Source organism: Acanthochromis polyacanthus, chromosome 4, assembly GCF_021347895.1.
Source record: "Acanthochromis polyacanthus isolate Apoly-LR-REF ecotype Palm Island chromosome 4, KAUST_Apoly_ChrSc, whole genome shotgun sequence".
NCBI lineage: Eukaryota > Metazoa > Chordata > Actinopteri > Pomacentridae > Acanthochromis > Acanthochromis polyacanthus.
This window is the reverse complement of record NC_067116.1, coordinates 40,415,870-40,437,365: the sequence shown is the minus strand read 5'-3', so window position 1 is coordinate 40,437,365 and position 21,496 is coordinate 40,415,870. Positions and strand designations below refer to the sequence as shown.

General features: G+C 40.2%; 2 protein-coding genes across 2 annotated transcripts in view; one reads left to right on the top strand and one right to left on the bottom strand.

Moving 5' to 3' along the window:
- The window catches only part of LOC110967150 (zinc finger protein GLIS1), an 82,385-nt gene extending 68,700 nt beyond the window's left edge, over window positions 1-13,685 (top strand). Inside the window, exons 8-11 of the mRNA XM_022216662.2 lie at window positions 938-1,121; window positions 11,615-11,745; window positions 12,547-12,702; window positions 12,807-13,685. Of these exons, the coding sequence (XP_022072354.2) occupies window positions 938-1,121; window positions 11,615-11,745; window positions 12,547-12,702; window positions 12,807-12,943 (608 nt within the window). The 3' untranslated portion in view covers window positions 12,944-13,685. The remainder of the gene's footprint in view (window positions 1-937; window positions 1,122-11,614; window positions 11,746-12,546; window positions 12,703-12,806) is intronic.
- A 58-nt stretch (window positions 13,686-13,743) lies between these two features.
- Window positions 13,744-20,020, bottom strand: elovl8b (ELOVL fatty acid elongase 8b). Its single transcript, XM_022223115.2, has 8 exons — window positions 19,692-20,020; window positions 19,549-19,606; window positions 16,914-17,101; window positions 16,732-16,812; window positions 16,585-16,641; window positions 16,358-16,472; window positions 14,785-14,912; window positions 13,744-14,701 (listed from the first exon to the last, which is right to left on the bottom strand). The coding sequence occupies exons 2-8, from the start codon at window positions 19,604-19,606 to the stop codon at window positions 14,537-14,539; spliced, it is 792 nt and encodes a 263-aa protein (XP_022078807.1). The 5' UTR covers window positions 19,692-20,020; the 3' UTR covers window positions 13,744-14,536.
- Window positions 20,021-21,496: the final 1,476 nt, after the last annotated feature.

The following is a 21,496-nucleotide window of genomic DNA, read 5'->3' as shown; positions in this document are numbered from 1 at the left end:
TTGTTTTCAGTACAGCATTTCATGCTCACATCTACTGTGTCATTAAAAAATACAATGAACAATACAATACTAATACAAATACATGACAAGAACAAACAAACAAAGCACAATAGGTCACATCAGGGCATTGATTTGTTTAGTACAGAAGCATTGCAGCAGATTTGTAGCGAGAAAAGAAATTCCCAAAGGGCTTGTAGACACATAAACAAAGTGAGAACATATTATGAGAAAATGCAAGCAAGCAAAAACTCCTCATTTGTTTAGATTTACTGCTTTTGTCTGGTTGTATCTTTGTAACTTTATAAAAGGAGGAAATGAATTCGTTTGGGTTTGAAACTGCAGGTTGGACAAAGCAGTTCAAATCAACATGGCAACTTTGGCCTTGCATTTTCACTAAAACTATTGGTGACAGTTATTAGTTGCAGTTCCTGGTTTGCGTGGCATCCTGGATCAGTTTTTAATAATAGTTTGCAGCTTGACGCAGCAGTGGAAGTTGGCAACGTGCAGCCAGCAGGAGTAGAAAATAATGAAATGTAAATCAAATATGTAAAAATGATTAAAAAAAAAACTAAAAGACATATTGAACTAGAGCAAGCCAGCAAGTAAAAAAAAACCAAATCCCTCCTTTTAAATGCCCTACTGTTCAAACACATGCAACATTTTAGTTCATTTATTGTGTAATAAGGGAAAAAAATAGCTGAAAGGACAAATGGGGCCAATCCCCGTGGCAGTGCAAACAATGTATCCTAAATTACAACCAGCACAAACAGAACATTTGATTTCACAAAGTGCTCTGATTGGATGAAGGTTGTCGAAACAAAACAAAAAAAAAAAGAAATCCCGTTGCCGTGAAATGACTTTTAATTGGCTCAAAGGAAAGCTGAACCCTTGAGCTTATTTGGCACATTTTACTGAGTTAGCTTTGTTTGTCTTTCAGGCCTGTACGCCGGCTCCAGCACGCCCCATCACAGCGCCTCGGTGGAGCTCCTCTCCCCGACCCCCAACCCCTCTGCTTCCACCGCCGCCGACCTGCCCTCCTCCCGACAGCACCGGCTGGATCGGGACCTCGGCAGCCCCCATCACCTGTCGCCGCTGGCTGCCATGGATGGAGCGAGAGACGGGTGAGTCCTCCGTGGAAAACAAACCGTGGATGTTTTCAGATGTTGGGATGCGTCATGCTCCGATGCTCCGGGTCACTGAGAAGGGTGGGAAGATTAGAAATGTGTCAGCAGGGTGGGACGTATAAACATAAATCTGCACTTTTACTGAGTTATGGGTGGAAAATCGTACAAATGATCGTGTAAGGCTTTGTCATAGTCCTGTCACATGACCAGAATTGACCCCCAACAGCACTAAATACATATATCTAAGTTTTAGAGCCATTTTTATGTCTCTTTTCATTAAACAGGAACAAATACAGTATTTCTTGAATCTATATATAGCGCCCTCCGTAATTATTGGCACCCCTGGTTAAGATGTTTTCTTTAGCTTCTAATAAATTAATTTTTTTTCTAAATAATATAGGACCACAATGAAAAAAGAGGAAAATCCAACCTTTAATTCAAGTGCATTTATTCAGTGAGGGAAAAATCACACATTAAGAAATAATTCTTTTACATCAAATCATGTGTGCCACAATTATTAGCACCTCTGATGTTAAGACTTTGTACAACCCCTTTTGCCAACAAAACAGCACCTAGTCTTCTCCTATAATACATTTTTGTACAATTTTCAGTGTGACAGTATGCTTCTACAATAAAAATTTATTTATTTTAAGGCTTTCACCACATCTTAACCAGGTGTGCCAATAATTATGGAGGGCACTGTAGGTACATGGGGGGTGATCCCACCTAAATTCACCAAATTTTAAACCAAGTTCATGCCTGATCTTCTCATATTTATCAGATTTTTTCTGTGCATGTTTTAAGGAAAACGTGCTAAATCTGAGTCCACGTGTAAGTTTTTTAGTTAAAAATTCTTCACCATTTGTGCATAACTTCAGAAATAGTGTAGCCAGAGTCCTGAAGTTTTAGAAGTTCAATGATGTGGACGTCTGGCCTTCGATGGTACAACCCTGCTTTGACAGGACTACACAAATCAGTTACATGATGGTCCAGATTTGGTCTAAGGATGTTTTTTCAATTCAATAACTATCTAGATTTTACACATTGTCAGCTCAAATAATTTTCACCACTTTATAATAAAAAAATCTGTCAATTTGAAGATGCTCATTTGGTGAAATGAGTTAGAATGGCTCATATGCATCCTCACCAGTACATAAAAGTCAGTAGCACTTAGTGAACTTTCTCCCTGTTAAGCCTCTCTCTTGCTGCTTCCATTGTTTTTTCACCCACTTATCATCTCGCAGGCCGAACCCTCTTAGATCATGTTGAGCCTCGTGTGTCCTGCTGACAAACCCATTTGGCTTTTCTTACTCAAAACAAAAATCAACCTTCTCAACTCTTAAGATGTCCCCCGTGGGAAGAGAAGGCAGCGCTGGTCACCAAGCGGTCATCGTGACACATTTGTACTCCGGGCGGACGTGATTCACACTTTAAATGAGAGTAAACTATCGACACGATGGAATAGTATCATCTTGTGGCGTTTTACCCTCAACAGATTGCGTCATTTCGTCCAAATCTACCGCAGGTACTCGTGTTTTATAGACCAGCATATGCTGCTGTTGGAATACAAACAATGAACTCTCAAATACAATGATGCATCTTTTAGATAATTATGAAAATCGCTACATCTGGAGATGCTTTTGAAGACAAAACAATAAAACTGAAGACAATTCAGTGTTATTTTGGCGTTCGTACCACATCTTTTGCAAAAGAATTCATTGATTAACTGCAACGTCTTTGCCAAGTTGCCCCCTATGTTAGATACAAAGCTTGTAGAGGCGTAACTGCCCTGCTCAAGGACACTTCAGCTCTTTTCATGTATCTGTTTTTCCTGTATGTGTGCGTGTGCATGTTTCTTATTAAAGCCAATGATTTCCCCAGAGAGCCTACAGAGTTACAGAGTGTCGTCAGGAGGCACAGTTTGTACTGCGCTGAGCAATGTGTCTAAAAACCAGGGAGGTAGAGGAGAAAAAACACCCTTTTACAGTTTAATAACATTGAGAAAGAGTGGAAGGAATCAAGCATCATAAAGTCAAAAGTGACTGTGTTGCATAAACGTGCTTTCTTCTGCCGCTCTTTGGGTGTCTGTGTGCACTTTAATGGGAGTGGAAGGAGAAGGAGGTTTGATGTCTTCCTTACTTTGCGTGTCTCTGTGTGTGGGATTATGTATAGTAGTAGTGCAGGAAACGTACATGATTGCGTCTGATTGGGTTGGTGTGAGGTACAGCAGACATCGAGCACAAACAGTGCAGTCGAGCAGCTAAACCGTCTGGATGTAAACGTCCGAAGCGGTGCTTGGAAGCGTCTGGAAGGCAGTGTGTTGTTTCAAGCCTTGAAAGCAGAAAAAGGAGAACACCGTGAAAATTACCTTGCGGTTTTTCTGTGCTTCTTTTCTCGACAGCACGCGCAATTAGCGGCGCGAGGACAGGCATGGAAAGTGAAAAGGGACCTTAGTAGGGGGAGTTACACATTGAGGGTGACATATTGGATGTGAGGTTTGTTCCTTCATGTGCCTGATGAGGAACAGCTGATCATTCTGAGTGTGTGTGTGGTGAGAATCCACCTTTTTTTCCTAACATATGTAACCTAAGTGCCCTAATGAGTAACCTCCCTTGTTCATGTATATCTTTCCTTCCCCAGCTTTAAGCTCCTACTGATGTGATGACAACGCTGCATTAAAATTGCAGCAATTTCCAAATTTACAGATTTCATCGAATCAAGATGTTTGCCCCCAAAAGCACTCTCGAGTTCACCTACACACTGTCTTATCTGTTCATCGCGCGGTATAGACGGAGGAGTCAAAAAGCGAGCCGTGGCAGGGACCCGCGAGAAGCCGAGCATGAAACGTCGACTCGCATTTTCCTGAAGATGGAGCATTTGATTTACATGTTTAAAGCCTTGAGTATACAGGCTGCTGCCAAAGTCAATATCAGCGCCGCACTTGTTTTTCCCAAACGGTTTAGCAGGACATTAAACATTTTGACAAAATTATCAAACTAACCTGCCTCTAGTGTGGCAGCCTCTGACCTCATGGCTAAATGTGTTTACTCTGGCTCAAATGGGCCATTTAGACTCCTTTTACTTTGCAAATACCAGTGTCATTTTTCTGAAGCTAATATTAAGATATGCCAGTTAAAATACATTTGGCGATCGCCGTGGCACGAGGCCTCTCTCATAGAGGCGGCTGTTCGACCATGGCGGCCCGAGCTCAGAGAAAGATGGGTGGTAAATGTTGTCATTCACTGCTTCGGCCATATGTGGTTATATAATTGCAGAGGAGGGGGTGGAAGGGAGGCTGCTGCCTTTTACCTGCGTATTGATATTAGAGCCCCTCTGTAAATATTAGTCTGAGGTGGTTTGATACCTCGGCAGTGATTGACACAGGCTAATTGAATTAGAGTGGCAGCACAGAGCTACATTAAGAGTTCCTGCTCTGAAGGGGGACGTTCACGGCTCGTAACTCTACACTGTCTGTCTCCCAGCCATTATCATTCCCCAGTCATCCAGTAAAAATGAGTGTCAATCTCGCAAAACCCAAACAAAGGCATTTTTTGAGGTGGTCGCTCATGGCAGCATGCGGTGAGTCGCTCATTTTGTGGTGCTCGGTTAATAACGGGCAGCCTTCAATTAAGCACAAACGGTTAAACTCGGAGAAAAGATTCAGATGATTTACTGTCAAATCCCCTCTAAGGAGGGCAGCGATTAAAGATGGATCCTTTGTGTTTGGGGGCACCGATCTTTCTGGGACTAACTGAGAGCTTTCAGGGCCTTAAAAATATCACATTGGGGGCCTGCAGGGCTGGCTTAGCTTTAGCTTAGCTTAGCTTCAGCCAGGATGCTGCAGTCTGTCTCTCAAGCAGTGCTTTAGTTTGCTAACTAGAACCAGAAGCGTTCCCACCGATCCGCGCCAGAGAAGCCCCCATCATCCATCAGAAGGGCTTAATGGTCGACTGCAGAAGGGGGGAGATGAGAAGGGCAAGTGGAGGGTGTTTGTGGAGATCGGAGGGTCTGTGGAGGACGAGGTCTGATCCCTGCTCCCTGGTGGGACAGTCCTCTGCAGGTGAAGGAAGATGAATGAGGAGCAGAGCAGCTCTGTTCATGAATCTTTGGGGTTTCTTTCCATACAATCATGCCTCCACACAGCAGCCGAGACTTCACGGGTAGATTCTCTTTAATAAGACAAGCTGTGATGCGTTTGACGTCCGTGTACAAACATCTGAAGAGTAATTTTGTCTGGTCTTTTTTGACTTCAGGGCAGCTTTGAGTAGTTTGGGTTCAGATATCTTTGTGATCTTCTACTGTAGCATGCAAAAGCCAGAGTTTAGTCACAAATCTCATTCCCAGAAGACCGTTTTAACGTATGGGGATGCATCAAAAAGCTCTCAGCTTCATCCAGAAACAAGTGACGCAACTCCCATTTTGGAGTGTATCTGTATACTATAAAGCCTTATGTCACTGCACACAAATACCCAAATATTTGAAGCATTCAAAGAAAAAAGGAGAGGAACATCCAATCGTCATAGTTTTCTGTTTCCCAGATTGATGATTAAGTCGTGCAGGCTGTTCAGGAGCATGCACAACTTCATCACTTCCGCAAAAGGATGGCAATAGTCGACCAAGTGTTTTAAAGTTAGAGATTATGTTGGAAAAACAATGCAAGAAGAATCTTTCTCCTGTTTTCTGGTGAGGATGAGAACTTTCTGAAGTACCCTCATGTTGCTCGAAAAAAGAAATTGAACAACTCAAGCTAAAGCCACTAAGCTGGTGTTTGTTAGCGGTGCAAAAATTCAGCCGTCATAAACAATAAACCCAGCGAGCATGAAACGTTCCCACAACATCACCTACACATTCTAGGAATGTTTGAAAGAAAGAAATTTTATCCAAAGAACGTTTTAAGGATATTTGTCATTTCAAATAATGTTGCTACGAAGTTAAAAGTGAACAAAGACGCAGCGTTTAACATTCAGAGGATGTTTGGAGGATTTTGTCAGATTATGTTACATGATAACAAAACATCTCAAACCAACATTCAGAAAATGGTTTCAAGATGTTATCGAGGCCTCAGAAGACAGAATGTGTTTGTGTTTTGTCATATATTAACAAAGGTGGGACATTTTTGTCTGCATTATTCTGGTGATGATTAGCTGATGTTGCAAATGTGGCCTGATGACAAAGGAAGAACGTTGTTGTTGCAAAATACGGAAAATGTTTTTAGGACATTTTTAGAGCATCTTTAGAGAACTTTATTCTGGGAACTAAAAGAAAACTTCCTGCTGAACACATTACTGGAACTTTACAGAACATTTTCAGTACAAAAAGAAATCTAGCCTGGAAGTTTCTGGCCCTTGTTTTATTATAAACTCTCTGAACATCTCTTCCTGAAGCAAGTTCAGCAGCAGACGAGTATTTTCCACATCTCTTTCTCTGTATATCAATCTAATGGCTTCACCTTTATGTTCCCTCCAGCTCCACCTTCAGAGATCATCAGGTCAGTGGTCAAATTGCTCTCTCATTACAGCTGGACAGGAGTGTGTGATCTGCCTGGAAAAAGCAGAGGATGGTCAGTGAAGATGAATTTCAGGGGAGAGATTAATGCGGCATATGAAAGATTCCCCTCATACCTTGAGTTTGAGTAGGTAGCAGGCTGGAGAGCAGCGAGAGCAGGGCTGGGGGCAGCTGGCAATGATTAGCTTATGATTCACTTTAGCTGCACATAGAGGCAGCTTGTAAAAATATGAACAGTATAACTGTTTCCTGAGTTTGTGCTGACAGCAGCTCCTGAGGGAATGCTGCTCTCTGCAGGAACACATGGCCACGCACTGGGCCTGTGCCAACACACGGATTAGCCAGCCTCACTAGCAGCTAGCCTCTCCAGGGCTGGACTAACACAAGGTGCCACACAAGCATCCTCGGTTCTGTAGCGATAGACAGTGAAATCAGGTGCAGAGTGCATACAATCTGCACTCACACTGGGTACTCAAGTGATTTCAGAATGGCAGGTAGAGGGCACTCAGTGAAATACTTCCATTTCTGCAACCGTGCATTTCTCCCAAAGTCAACAGTCCTCAATTTTAACTTGATAGATTTGCTAGTTCTGTGAACTTTGGCATTTGGAAAGTCCCTTTTTAATTTGGAAAGTCCCTTTTTAATTCTACAAAACTTAAAGTAGCAACACCATACTATAAAAAAAAATACAAATGTTTAAGTTTTTCCAAGTCTTGAATCCTAACTTTTACTTGAGTAAAAGTATTGGCATCAAAATGAAGTTAAAGAATCACAAGTTACTGAATTTATCAGGTGACTATCATAAGATTATGATATACCTTGTAAACAGCATTTAAATATATTAGCTGCTTGAGGTGGAGATGACCCTGTCCACTTTAATAAAAATAAATCCCATACCATTATCTCATCGTGCTTTTTCTGTAAAGATCTTTATCTGCAATGTAATAGAGATTCAAAAAGTGCAAAGTTTTCCCTTTAAATGAGGTGGACCTTTAATGTTTGCTGGTCTGAGACTTTTTTTGTCCCCACAAACATTTTGGTTTTGTAGTGACGGACAATTCCAATTCTCCAACTGTGCATTTCTCCCAGAGTCAACGGTACCAGCACCTCAGCTTTAACTTCTATTTATTTGCTAATTCTACAACGCTGGCATTTAGAATTTCCTCTCTTTGTTTCTTTCAAAGTGAAGAGGTTTTGATAACTTTTACAAAACTAGAAGTGGCAACGCCGCACTCTAAAACATGTTCCTTTTCAAGTCCTGCCTTAAAATTGGAACAATAGTGAAGGTATTGGCATTTAAAATGTAGTCAAAGAATTGTAAGTTACAATTTTCTTTAGGAGACATTTATTAGATTGTTATATTACTATGTAAACAGCATTTAATTGGCTGCTTGAGGTGGAGATAATGACGACCATTTTCATCTGAAAAACAGATGACATTTCTTGAACTTATCGTGCTTTGTGCGCAGAATCTTTATCTGCAATGTAGTAGTTGAAAAAAGGTCAAGTATTTTTCCCTTTGCTAAACTAAAAATAGCAACACCACATTATAAATATGTTGCTTTTCAAGTCCTGCATTCAAAGTGCTGCTATTGTAAAGAATTAAGCATCAACGTGTAGCTAAAGAATCAGAAGTCCTGCACTCAAAAGGTTGCTTTAATAAAAGCAGCGTTAGCATCAAAATGTTGGAAAATAGCCATAAACTGCAGTATTTATAAGGTGACTAGTCTGTTTATTATAGATTGTGATGTATTGCCATGTAAACAATGTTTTATTAGCTGCTTGTGGTGGAGTTAATTCTGACCATTTTAAACTGAAAAGCAGACGACATTTCATAAACTTATCGTGCTTTGTGTGCAAAATCTTTTATCAGCAGTCTAATAGTAGGGGGGAAAAAAGTGCAATATATTCCTCTAAAACTGGGTGAAACTAATATTTGCTGGCTTGAGGCCTGTTTGTCCACCAGATTTCCTGTAATCATGCAGAAGACAGACAGTAAACATGACCTCTCTTGCAGGACCGATAGATTATCCCAGGGAGTGTGATTTCTGTACAGTTGTATCATGATCTCTGTTGACAAAGACAGAAACGCCGGGCGCCTGAAGCTATGCCCTGCGGCTAAACTAAAACACAAAATAAATCCAGCACTGGCGAGAGGGCCTTCCAGATTCTTGCACTTTCCTTCGACATCGTTTACCATCACATCCCCTCACCGGTGAACTCGCTGCCAAATGCCCCGCACCGAGCGGCTGCCAGCTACTGAGTGCTGGGTGGGACATCGCTTATGCATAGAGCAGGAGGTCGTATAGCAGAGGCTCCAGCCAGGCCAGCAACGAGCAGTCATCTGAGGGCTCGGTCGCCTCCAGCAGCACTCTGTCATCACATTCGTATAGCGCTTAGTGCAAACCATATGCCTTAGCAGCTCATAGTAACACAGCAGCAGTTTATGTGTTGGCATTCCTGATGTGCAGTCATAAGTAGCTGCTGAATATTTCGACGAGGTGATTGGCCCGCTTTCTTTCTTCTTTTTTAAAGCCAGGTCTGTTGCCCATCAGTCTGGATTTGGACCAGTTTGCTGTTTCATTAAGTTAATGTCAAGTGTACAACGTTAAGTCGTTAAATCGCTCATTGTGAGTTTAGTGTAAACTTTAACATTCAAGACAAGTGGTTCTTACCACTTCTGGGTGCGTTTATTGCCATTATGTGATGAAGGCACTCATTTAATACATTTTTTGTGTGTTTATTTAAACGTGTGCTGGTTGTGTAGCCTCTGCTAAAGGAATAATTGTTTGCTTTGTGCCAAATTAAATGAGAAGATTGATCAGCTGAAGGCAGTTTGCTTATTTTAGCAGTGAAAATGGACAAGCAGTTAGTGTGAAGGTAAAATCTGCCTTCCAGCAACTCTGAGCATCAATAATTAACAAGTTATATCTCATTTGGTGTAAGTTCTCATTGTAGTGTGTTTGTATTGATTAAATAAATGAGTGAAAGTATGGTAGTTAATCAAATTTAAGGTTGAAGTCGGGCTTATTTTCTTACCTTTTGACCGAGCCAGGCTAGATATCCAACTTTTAGCATATTTTCCAAAGTATCCAAACAGTCTTTTATAGTGACAACATTCAGTTCATACTTGCGCCGTGTTATAAATATAAAGAGAATCTCACCGGGGGGCAGTTCTGTGAGACTTTTAAGTGACTCAGACACTTATTTCGAGCCTCATGTTAGATGTTCTCCCTGTGCCTGCGTAGGTTTGATGTGTACTCTGGCTGCTTCTCGCAGTCCAAACACATACATGGCAGGTTAATTTGTGAGTCTAAACTGGTCGTAGGTGTGAGTTTGCATGGTTGTCTGTCTGCGTTAGTCCTCTGACGGACTGGTGGCTTGTCCAGCTTTTATGTAGCCTGGAAGAGACTCCATCACTCACATGAAGCTTTACAGCAGGGGTGTCAAACTCATTTTAGTTCAGGGGCCGGAAAAGAAGAATCACAGCAAAATAACCTATAGATGACCACAACTCCAAATTTTTCCCCTTTGTTTTAGTGCAAAAAGGTACATTCTGAACGTGTTCTTTCTGCAGAACATTATGGACAAACGGACATTTCTGAAGAAAATCAAATGCAGTTTAAACAATATAAAGCCTCAGTTTATCGTTTGCATGTTACAACTTATAGATCAGTGTTTCTACAAAGGCTCAAAACATTCACTTACAGGTATCTGAAAGTGAACAATATAGTGTTTTACTGTACGATCAGAGCAACTTTTCAAGATCTGGAACTGTTTTTAATTTCACATCAATTCATCACAAGATTGAGGTTTTCCCAGAGCACACTCTGGCTTTTAGAAGCTGAGAGTGAAGGAAACTCGCTCCATTTAAATATTAGTCAAGGGTGGCACAGTGTTGGCAAGTTAGAGACCACAACCTGCTGTAAAAAAACAGAATAGTGGGACCGACCTAATAACTGATGAGCTGTTAAATGAAGTTTACCGACCTTTACTTTGCCACCGTTTTAAGTTTGATCTGTTCAAATAATTTGATTCCCTTTCAAGTAGACAATCTAAAGTGCTGCAGCTTAATTTGAATAAAAGTTAACTTAAAGTTACCAATTTTTCCAAATAGTTGTTCACTTTTACCAAACACAAAATGTAAAACGTGATGTTGTCATTAGACTTACCATCATATAATCGTTTTCCCGATTTAAACGTCAAAGTCTTCAATACGATTGGACACTGGATCTGCATTTTTGTTTTTCCTCGTTCACTTTGCATTTCTAGTCAAAGAAAACACTGGTTGTCTTCATGATGTCAGATGCACAATGCTGAAGGAGCAGTAGACCAAATTTTCACACTTTTCCTGAAATTCAAACACCAGTTTAAAGATGCAAAGTTGACAGAATCCACAAAAGTAAACATCCATGACCAAAGCAGGAAGATAAATGATCCATTCTGAAACAGTACTTCAATTACAGCTCAACCTCACCTTTTTTTTTTTTTACAGTGCACTGAATGACAAATGCATCCAATAAACAGGACAAATCTTGACTTAAATCATCAAATATCCACAAAACCGGGAGTCCATATAGTCACACACATGTTAACTTAATATTCCTTCACTCAGAACTCTTGAATGTAAAAACTCCTGGCCACAAAGTCACGGGTTACTGCCACAGTGTGAGAGTGTGTGTCCATTTAAATGCACGCTCTGCTGTTTGTTGACTTAAGATCATAATATGTGGTAGGAGGACGATTACGTGTGGGGAGCCCAAGTTTCCACACGCCTGGAGTGTTTCTTCTTCTTCTGTGTGTTTAGGATCACAACTGCTCCGCCGGGTTTGTGGGATCATGTGGTCGGCGGGTCGCTCTGGCTTTGGTTGGGATGTCATAAAGCATAACAATGAGAAGTGACTGAGAGCTGTCAAGAAGAGGGATAACAGTGAAGGGAGAGGTTTAGATTCAGACTTGAGCCGTCTTTTCTGCGTCTCCTGCAGGGTGTCGGGTCCCCTCCTGTCTCCTGGGATGAAGGGAACAGCGACGCCTCCTCCTCCGCTGGAGAAGCAGCACATCCACCAGCACCACAAGCCCTACGCTCACTATCACCATCACCAGCCTGTCAGCGACGGTAAGGCTAACCCAAAGACTTCTGGCTGCATGCAGCTTAGCTTGTTTCAGGAAATCTGTTCTGGCTCCACTTTGAAAACATTCATTGGTGTTCAAATTTAATATCCTTAAAATGTTTCCGGTGGCAGGTGATTCAGTAACAGGAAGCCCGTGTGTTGCTTCCTGTGATGGAAGCACCACAACACTTGAATATAATTCAGTTCTGAACACCCTTATGTTCCTTTTTTAACGCTTGCTGTTCCACCAGACCCACATGAAAGGCCTCTGAGAGAGGAAGTTGTCTCTTAGAGCAGCGATACTGCCCCTGTGGCTCTGTCAGAACATTTTCAGGACAGAGAGAGATTGGAGTTGTAGAGACAGAGTGGGGAAAACCACATGCCGGAAGCCTTTTCCCTGCTCTGAATTAGCCAACAAAACGCTGGCTCATGTGTTCAGCTGTCTCTCAGCGTCCTAACGCGGCAGGCTCGGCTGTCACTCCCGAGCCTTTTTCCTAATGCCTTAAACACTGTTTTCCCTGTAAAGATCTACACATGGACGTCTCTCTAACCACGCTGTGGCCGGGGAGTTGCGTAAAAGCGCTCCAGGAAGGTTGCTTTCCCATTATCATGACTCCTGCGGTTGATTCTGAGTACAAACTGAGACGATGGGGACAAATGCAACACACTATGGGAGTTTATAGTTAGCACAAATATAGCATTGTCATAATTTCAGATCCACGTTAGGTTGGAAACAATCGGCCATAGTGGCAGCTGATCAAGTCTGGCTTCTATTTTTCTCCTCTACATCCTCTCTGGTTTCCTAGAATACCAAGGCAGCTTTCAGAGCTGCTTCCAGTTTGGAGACTCCTACAGGATGGAGCAGACGGTCGGTGGTGTCCACGTCCCCGGAGACTCTCACGCCTACACTCCCCATCAGCACAATGGCTTCCACATGCCGGGCAGCAACACTGGCTCTGCAGGTGAGGAGTCTGTACCTGAAACCTGTGCACCAGATTCATAAAAGATCACCTGAATGACTTCTTTAAAATATTAAGCAAGCTGTGTTTTCTCATATTTGTTCTAGGTTTCAGCTTGACCCAGGAGCTGCAAGGAGGCGCAGGGTGCCAGTTCTCCTCCAGCCCAGAGGAGAGCATCTTCTTCCAGGTGGGCAGCTTCGACCGCAGCTTGAGCCACATGTCATCCGTCTACACAGAGACATGAAGCAACACTGGAGCAGGACACGCTTCACCACACCCACTCTGCTCTGCAGTCCAACTTCCTCCACACTCAGTTTCTTTTCCAAAATATTACCGGTCACGTTGTAAATGAGTAGTTCTGTCTTAGTTATGCACCAAACGGAAACCAGCAAAATGAAACACATTAAAAGTTTTACAGGTCAGTTAAGCAGCATGTAATTATGACACTGAACTGACATTATCTGAATGGAAAAAACACAGCTGTGGTTCCCAACCTTTTTCAATTATGACCCCTTAAATGGAAAAAAAAAGTCTGTTTGGGACCTCTCATCAGCAGTTAAAGCCTAGAAATATGATTTTCATTACTTTACATAAATAATTTAACGTTAACTTATTCCATAAATATGAGAAAATGAACAAAGATGATTATCGGATGCATCACCGGTATTTTCTACCTTCATATTCTGTTAAAGGCGCCATTTTTACACATAAAAATCTGTTAACTTTGGATATTTTTTTACCTCTCATCTTCTCGTGGATCAGTTTTGACCGTTCTGTTGTTAATCTGGATCTTGCTTCATAAAAGCTACTCACTAAAAGGTCCCTTTTAAATGATCTTGCAACAATTTTGATTTCTACTGTGACTCAGACCTAGAAGTTGGGAACCAGTAAGCTAGAATACCTTTCAATATTTCAGAAAGAAAGAAAGAAAAAACAGTATTTAATCTGGTTCCAACTCACAGAATTTTACTTGCTTAAATGAGGGAATGATGCGAGTCAGAAAAATGACTTGGATGTGAAGGAAAAACAACATCTGGCCGTCAGTAGCTGAACAGTCTTTTCTTTCTTAGGTTCACGTTTATTGTCCAGGAATTCATCACGTACAGGGAATCTGACTTTAATACGCTGGTGCTAAGAGTTGCACACTTAAAGTTCAATCAGACTGAGCTTATTCATGCAATACTTTGTGGTTTTAATACACAAACACTCCTGAACAGACTTTAAATCAAACATCCTCTCTCTCCCTCCCTCCTCTTTGTGTTATTTTCTCTTTAATCTACATCTTTCAATCTGTTTTAGACTGAAGTGTAGATAAGAATATATCATTTTGCTGTGCTGTTTTTAGCAGTGGAAAAAAAAGTTTGCATTTCTGTATTTTGTTAAGTTGTTTTTTTTTTTGTTTGTTTTTTTTTGCTTTTGGATTTATCCCTGGAGGAGGTTTGGCCTCATTAATTCTGCAATAATGCAGAGAAACCAACCTACTTTATTATTATTATTATTATTATTATATGTATAAAATGTACAGTTTGTTTACATCAATCATTTGAATGTTTGTCATTTCTCAATTTAAGAAATAAATAACTGAATGATCACACAATTGTTAACATTATTCCTGCCTGTAAAGTACTGAACGTTTTAACTGTAGCACCCTGAGAAAGACCTTCAGATTGTGGGCATGTTGTGCCCTCTACTGGACACTGATGAATACTGCAGATAAACAAAAAAAAGAACTGAATTCACTGTATAAAAACCTTCCAGCTGACAGAACACTCTCATATCAGCGCTTTGCATAAAGCCTCAGTGTGTTTGGTTATATGTAACGTCTCATCACTGCACCTCATTTCTGCTTCTTCTTACTGACGTAGCTCTTATAATAGAAGTTACTGAAGAGGATGATGAGGGTGATGCAGTAGCCAAACACCAGCATGTTCATGGAGTCGGGGAAGTCGCACTCTGCGTATATGTTCTGGCCGGTGTACACGATGAACATCACAAACTGCACCTGGAGAGGCAGCCGACAGAGTTCGCATTAGCTTAAAATATATAAAAGTGTAACATCTGTTCCAGAGAGGCGGAGGAGCTCACCAGCTGCAGAGACGTCAGGTAACGTTTCCACCATAAATACTTCTGCATGTGAGGCCCGATTGCAGCCAGGCCGTAGTAAGAGTACATGACAACGTGAACAAAGGTGTTGACCAGGCCGATGAAGAACGCTGCAGGATGTGGTGCAGACAAAAGAATATAAAACAAGAGTTTGTAAAAATTAAATAAGATATTTAGTTAAGAAGATATCCATCCAATATCCACACACTGCTTAATCCTCTGTAGGAAAAGACTAAAAACCCAGCTCCTCACTGCACACCTTTGCGCTTGACAGACTGCAAAAAAACTTAAAAATCCTATTAGGTCTGCACTGCCTACAGACACTACAGTCCTATTGTGACTCTTGAACTTGTTTTATGGCACTTATTCAAGTTGTTTTCTCCTGATTAGATCCTTGCTTGTGTTGCATCAATTTTCAGATGTACGTCGCTTTGGATAAAAGTGTCTGCTAAATGAAATTGTAGGATCACGGGGGGCTGGAGTCTGTTCCAGCTGACTTACGGTGAAGGAGACACCCTGGACAAGTCGCCAGTCTGTCGCAGCGCTACACAGTGAGACAACCAAGCACACTCACATTCACACCTACAAACAATTTAGCATCACCAATTAACCTCTGCATTTTTTGGGGTTTTAGAAGGAAGTCGGAGAAAACCCACGATGCACAGAGAGACCATGCAAACTCCACACAGAAAGATCCCAGGCCGGGACACGAACCAGGGATGTTCTTTCTAAGATGGCTCCACTGAATTTCAATTTGTATACCCTGTATTTATTATTGGAAAATTATTATACATGAATTACGAAGCAGCGTCTAATGTTGTGGTGGAGCTACAGAATACAAATAAAGTGAGCGTCCAGTTTAATTTAAACCTCAAATAATTACATCACCTCTCAATAATAGCATTATTTCTAATCTAACATATAGAATATTCCCTCATATGAACGATCAAAAGCTAATATTTTTGAAACACTATACTGAAAATACAGGCCCCAAAGTAGAAACACTGACACATAAATGAGATCACTGAAACTGCTCCTGTGATTTCCAATTAGTCATAATCACAGTCAACAGACTTTAATCCAACAGAGCACCTTTGGGTTTTGTAAAGGAAAAGACTGAGCAACACAATCCCTCCCATTTGATTAAAAATAGTCTCCAAAGAATGCATCTCTGCAGAAATGTGCAGAGGAGGACTGAGTCTGTCATCAGAAATAAAGGTGGACATAGGAAGTATTGGAAAAAATTAAAGATTTGAAAGTCAGTAATGACTTTCCTAATGACGTTCCTACCGTGGGGTCTGCATTTTTAGTAGAGCTACTGTTCAGGACTAGCACAATGACTGAAAGGAGATACAGTTTTAAACCACGTTACATTTAAATGACAATGCACAGGGAAGCGCTCACTTCTGTTGTAAACTGTAGTTCCAGTTTATTGCTGATTTTAGGGTTGTTATGTGATTAGCTGGCAGCCAGACAGCAACCTTTACCAAGGTCAAACAACTCTTATTTAGCTGTCATTACACGTCTTAGATCATTACTACAGTAGCTGACTTACACTGTCCTCCAGCCACATACTTGACTCCCAGCCACCAGTTGAAGATCATGGTGCCGTGGTGGTAAACGTGAAGGAAAGTCAGCTGATTGTTCTTCTTCCTCAGGATGAAGAAAAGCTGCTCCGGAACACAGAGAATCAGACAGATCGTCACCATTCTGCAGTGTAAAGCTTTGAAAAAAATGTCACAGATAATAAATAGAGTAATAAATGTAATAACAAAAGCATACAGTGTCGCTGAGCTCTATGACTTTGGAGAAGAAAAACCACCAGCACACTCTGGCCATCTGAGGGAGGAGAAGATGTCATTACAATCTGAATAGATTAAACTTCTGTTAGTAAAATGACTGCATATATCCAGTGAGAGAGCTTCTTACCCTCATTGCCAGCGGACTGGTGCTGTAATCTACAGGCTGACAGAGGAGGCTGTAGCTCGAGAGCCACGATGTGACCAGGAACTGAAAACAATCAAGAATTGTGTATTTGCAATTTAAATCATAAAACAAGCAACAAGTAAAATGAAACAAATACGACTGTTTTCAGTCATAACGTCACACACCTCATAGCACATGTATGAGGACAGGCCAACCATGGCGAAGTTGTAAACAATGAGAACTATTTTGAGGTCCACGGGTTCTCTGTTTTTCATCAGACGTGGACCAGCCCAGACCACACCGAGGTAAACCAGGAAGATGAGGGCCACCGGGACGGGGGAGTAGACCAGCAGCCATGGATCCGTCCTCTTATCTGGAGGATAATACAACTCTACGTCAGGGACTGTCAATGAATTATTCACAGTTTAACAAATAAATGACAGGAAGCATCTCTAGTTTGAGGCAGAAGTTGTAGAAGCTGTCCTGATTTCACCCAGCTTTCACCACTAACTTGTTTTAGTCCACTCAAGGTTTCATGGTTTGTGATACTGTGTTCAGATGCATTTGCTGTTTTGTAAACAAAATTGAGTTTTAACCACTCATAAAGCTAAACTTGACAATAGAAAATAGCGTTTTCTTCTGATATTTAAGAGTCAACCAAGAATCAACAAAAAGCAGGTCTTCAATGAATTAGAAACTGATGTAAAACTGGTGTCAGTATCCGCAGTGTGTAGCATCACTATGAAGAAAGTCCGTCCTCTAGAAACAGCCCCTCAAAGCTCAACTAAAGTTTGCTGCTGATCACAAGGACAAAAAAAAAAGACCTTCTGGATGAAAGTTCTGCGCTCAGGTGAAACAAAATTGAGCTATTTAGCCACAATGACCAGAAACATGTTTGGAGGGAAGAAGGTGAGGCCTTTAACCCTAGAACACCAAACCTACCATCAGGCACGGTGGTGGCAGTATTATGCTCTGGATCTGTTTGGCTGCCAGTGGAACTTGTGTTCTACACAAAGCAAATGGAATAATGAAGAGGGAGGATTACCGCCACATTCTTCAAGAAAACCTGAAATTATCATCCAGGATGCAGCTGGGTGTTTCAACAAGACAATGACCCCAAAACACACAACAAAAGTCGTGAAGAAATGTTGAAATCAGGCTAGAATTGAGGTTTACAACTGGCCTACCTAAAGTAATGACTTAAACCTCAACAAGAACCTGTAGACTGTGATGAAGAAGCAAAGTCTGTTTCAGAAAGCCAACAAATTTAGTCTAGCTGTCAAGAGGAGGGTCTAAGATACGACCAGAAGCTTGTGAACGGCGACTAAAGGTACAAAACTGAAGCAAAAGAGGTCAAAAGACATTCAACTAATCATTAAAATTGCTGTACAGGTCTTTTTCACAGGGCAGATTTAGTCGTGTTTCCAGAAGATGTAGAATAAATTTAGAAAAGAATCAAAATGCTCGATTGCCTTTTACAAACACAGCTAAAGGAATCATTGGAAGATCAAGACTGCCAGGATTTGCAGATTCTTTACTAGCTTATGTAAACTTCTGTTCATAACTATATGAGCTACTTTAAACTTATTTAGATACTGTTTTATTCACAAGGACGGCATTAAATCCGAGGACTTGTCACGTTATTAATGGGGCAGGAAAGAACAAATCTGTTTATAGTTTTGAGTTTTCTCTAGTCTTTGATTTTTCGTAACATATTGGATCACTTGAACATTCGTCGAATTAAAACCACAAGAGAGGTTTAAAGGAGGAAATTACTACTTGGTACAACCGTTAACAACTCAGCACGTGAAACACGACCCAACTACACACTCCCTTCCGTAAGACATCAGATGACAGCCTTTTGTTGTGTGTAGAGGAATTTTTTTTGCGCTTTCCAAAGACATTTAAGTTGGTGATAAAGTCACCTGTACCTCACTGATAAGACGAAACAATGTTGTTGATTCGGATTTCATTCATTCAAGCATACAAGGTGTTTTCGTTTTCTGTAAGGCAGCACACTTCTTGCCTTTTGTGTGCACGGACTGATCACTCTTACTCATCTAACTGGACTTTTTAACGGCGATTGGGATATGAGTCATGATTTGAGAGGCAACTGCAGCTTTTGAATTCCTTTCCACTGAGATACAACTAGAAAAATAAAGTAATGATTGGATTTTTGCTGTAGACTGTACACCCGCATATTCTCTTACGTCAGTAGACATGATTTATAGATCATCTGTTCAGCATCGCTTCAGCATCAGAACGCTTCATTTATGATGGCATGTCATGACGCATTACAGCGTTATCAAAAAATTTGCAGCTCTTGCGAGTTGGATATTGCACTTTACAATATACTAATTTCACTAATTAGCCCAGACAAGCCTGTCCTGAGCCATAAAACCTTGTTAAAGTCAGAAAGGTTGGAATCCACCAGTTTAATCTTTAACAATGCGTTATATTTTAAAAGCACTCAAAACTGTCAGATGATTGTCATTGGAGCAGGAAGTGGAATTTTCCCCTCTGAAATGTGGTCAAGTTTAGGTATAAAGTAGCAAAAAAAAAGATGGACTTTTTCAAATAAAGCAAAAGCACAGCAAAACTGTGCTTAAGTGCAATACTTGAGTAAATGTACTTTGTTACTTTCCACCACTGGTACAATTCACAAAGCAGTCATTGTGAAGGCAAACAGAGGAGCAGCTCCCACACATTTATCAGACACACAAGGCTTTCTTTTACGCTGCTAATCCGCTGTACAAGTGCAAGGAAGAGACATGCAAAGAAAAAAAACTGGACATGTGGGAAACATAATTACTATCATACCTCCATTGTCCACTATCCTCTGGTGCGCAGACAGGACACTTTGCCATGCTGATTCCATCTGTAAGCAGGAAGGAATTCAAAGATTTAGAAAAGAATGAAGGAAAAATACTCAAATGTGTACAGATCTGCTGAGTAGTGCTCACCTTGCAAACGGTGATTCAGCAGAGATCCTCGGTGCCAGCAGTAGAAAACCTTTGGACACTGTCTGAAACGGTTTGTTAAATAACTGCAGGCAAAGTTGAACTTGAAGCCCGCCCTGCAGCAGCAGCCGGAGTCAGATCCTCTGATAAATGAATGAAGACAAACCGGAAGGAAGGTCTGCACCGACAGGTATAACCGCTAAATAAGCTCTGTAGCTATGTAGAAACCGCCCTTCTTCCGAGTAACTTTGAATTAAGTGGAGAAACTGCTGAGGAAACATCGATCACTTCCTGTTTGTTCTGCTTCAGATCGTCTGGTGGCAGGCTGGAGCCACCAGGGGGCGCTGTTCACTGCCAAACTGTGACCTGCAGGGATTTCTGCTTTTAATCTGTTGCTTCTGTGTTGTCATAACATTAAATATTGTTTTATTAAATAGTAATAAATGCTTAAATAAATATCAATAATAAATAAGTAAATATAGCTTTGAAATATATTCTGCAATAGAGAAATGTGGCATGATGAGAGAAGTCCCCTGAAATAAATAAAAATGGGCATAAGCCCTCTAAAATCAATAAATGTAAGAATTAATAAATTCCCTATAATATAAAAAATGGATAAGTAAATATGGTAATTATAAACTAAATAAACAAATTGGACATTAATAAATACATCCTCTGACATAATTGATAAATGTCGGAATAAAATTTCCTCCAAAATAATAACAAAGCAACATTATGATAAACATTTTTTGAAATACAGAAGTGGTATTATGGAATAAATTGCAATAAATAAAAGTGTGGCATTATGAAAATGACCCCTGAAATAAATCAAATTGGGGATGATAAAAGAAATCCTCTAAAATAGATAAATATGGGACCTGGTAAATTATGGAGTAATAGGAGTGCCAAATCAAAATATAAATAAATAAATAATTAAATAAATAAATGTGGAAATATAAAGAGAAATAAATAATTAAATAAATAAATAAATAAATGTGGAAATATGAAGAGAAATAAATAAATAAATAAATAAATGTGGAAATATAAAGAGAAATAAATAAATAAATAAATAAATAAATAGGAAAAATTTGTCTTTGCTTTTACCTTTTCTGTTTTTTCCTTTTATTTATTTATTTATTTATTTATATATTTCTCTTTATATTTCCACATTTATTTATTTAATTATTTATTTCTCTTTATATTTCCACATTTATTTATTTATTTAATTATTTATTTATTTATATTTTGATTTGGCACTCCTATTACTCCATAGTAAATAAGTTACCTAAAATATTCTAAGTAGAGAATTATGAAATATGTCCTCTGACTTAAATATATTCGGGAATTATAAAGTAAATGCTTTGAAATGAACAAATTGGACCTTAAGAAATACACTCCTGGAAATAAATAAATGGGAAATTTCATGGAAAAAGTCCCCCATGTAAGTAAAATTGTGGGTAAAAATGTATTTAAAAAAAAAAAAAAAAAAGGCAGTGTAGAGTTCAGGAATGAACGTCATACCGCGATGGATTATGGGATGCGCCCGCCATGTTTGTGGCCTGCAATAGAGTTCGGGATTGTGACGCCACGTCGCAAAGCATCTTGGGATTTGTGGCCCGCTCACGAGCGGCCTCATTAAAACCTACACATTTTTACATGTTTTTAGCGCGCAAACTTTCTGGTCATCAGCAACAATGGGACGCAGATGTTGTGTGGTGGGTTGTGACAGTAAGTCTCACCACTGGTCTGGGAGAAAATTGACCAACAGACTAAAATATTTCAGTTTTCCTGTTTGGAAAAGACATCAG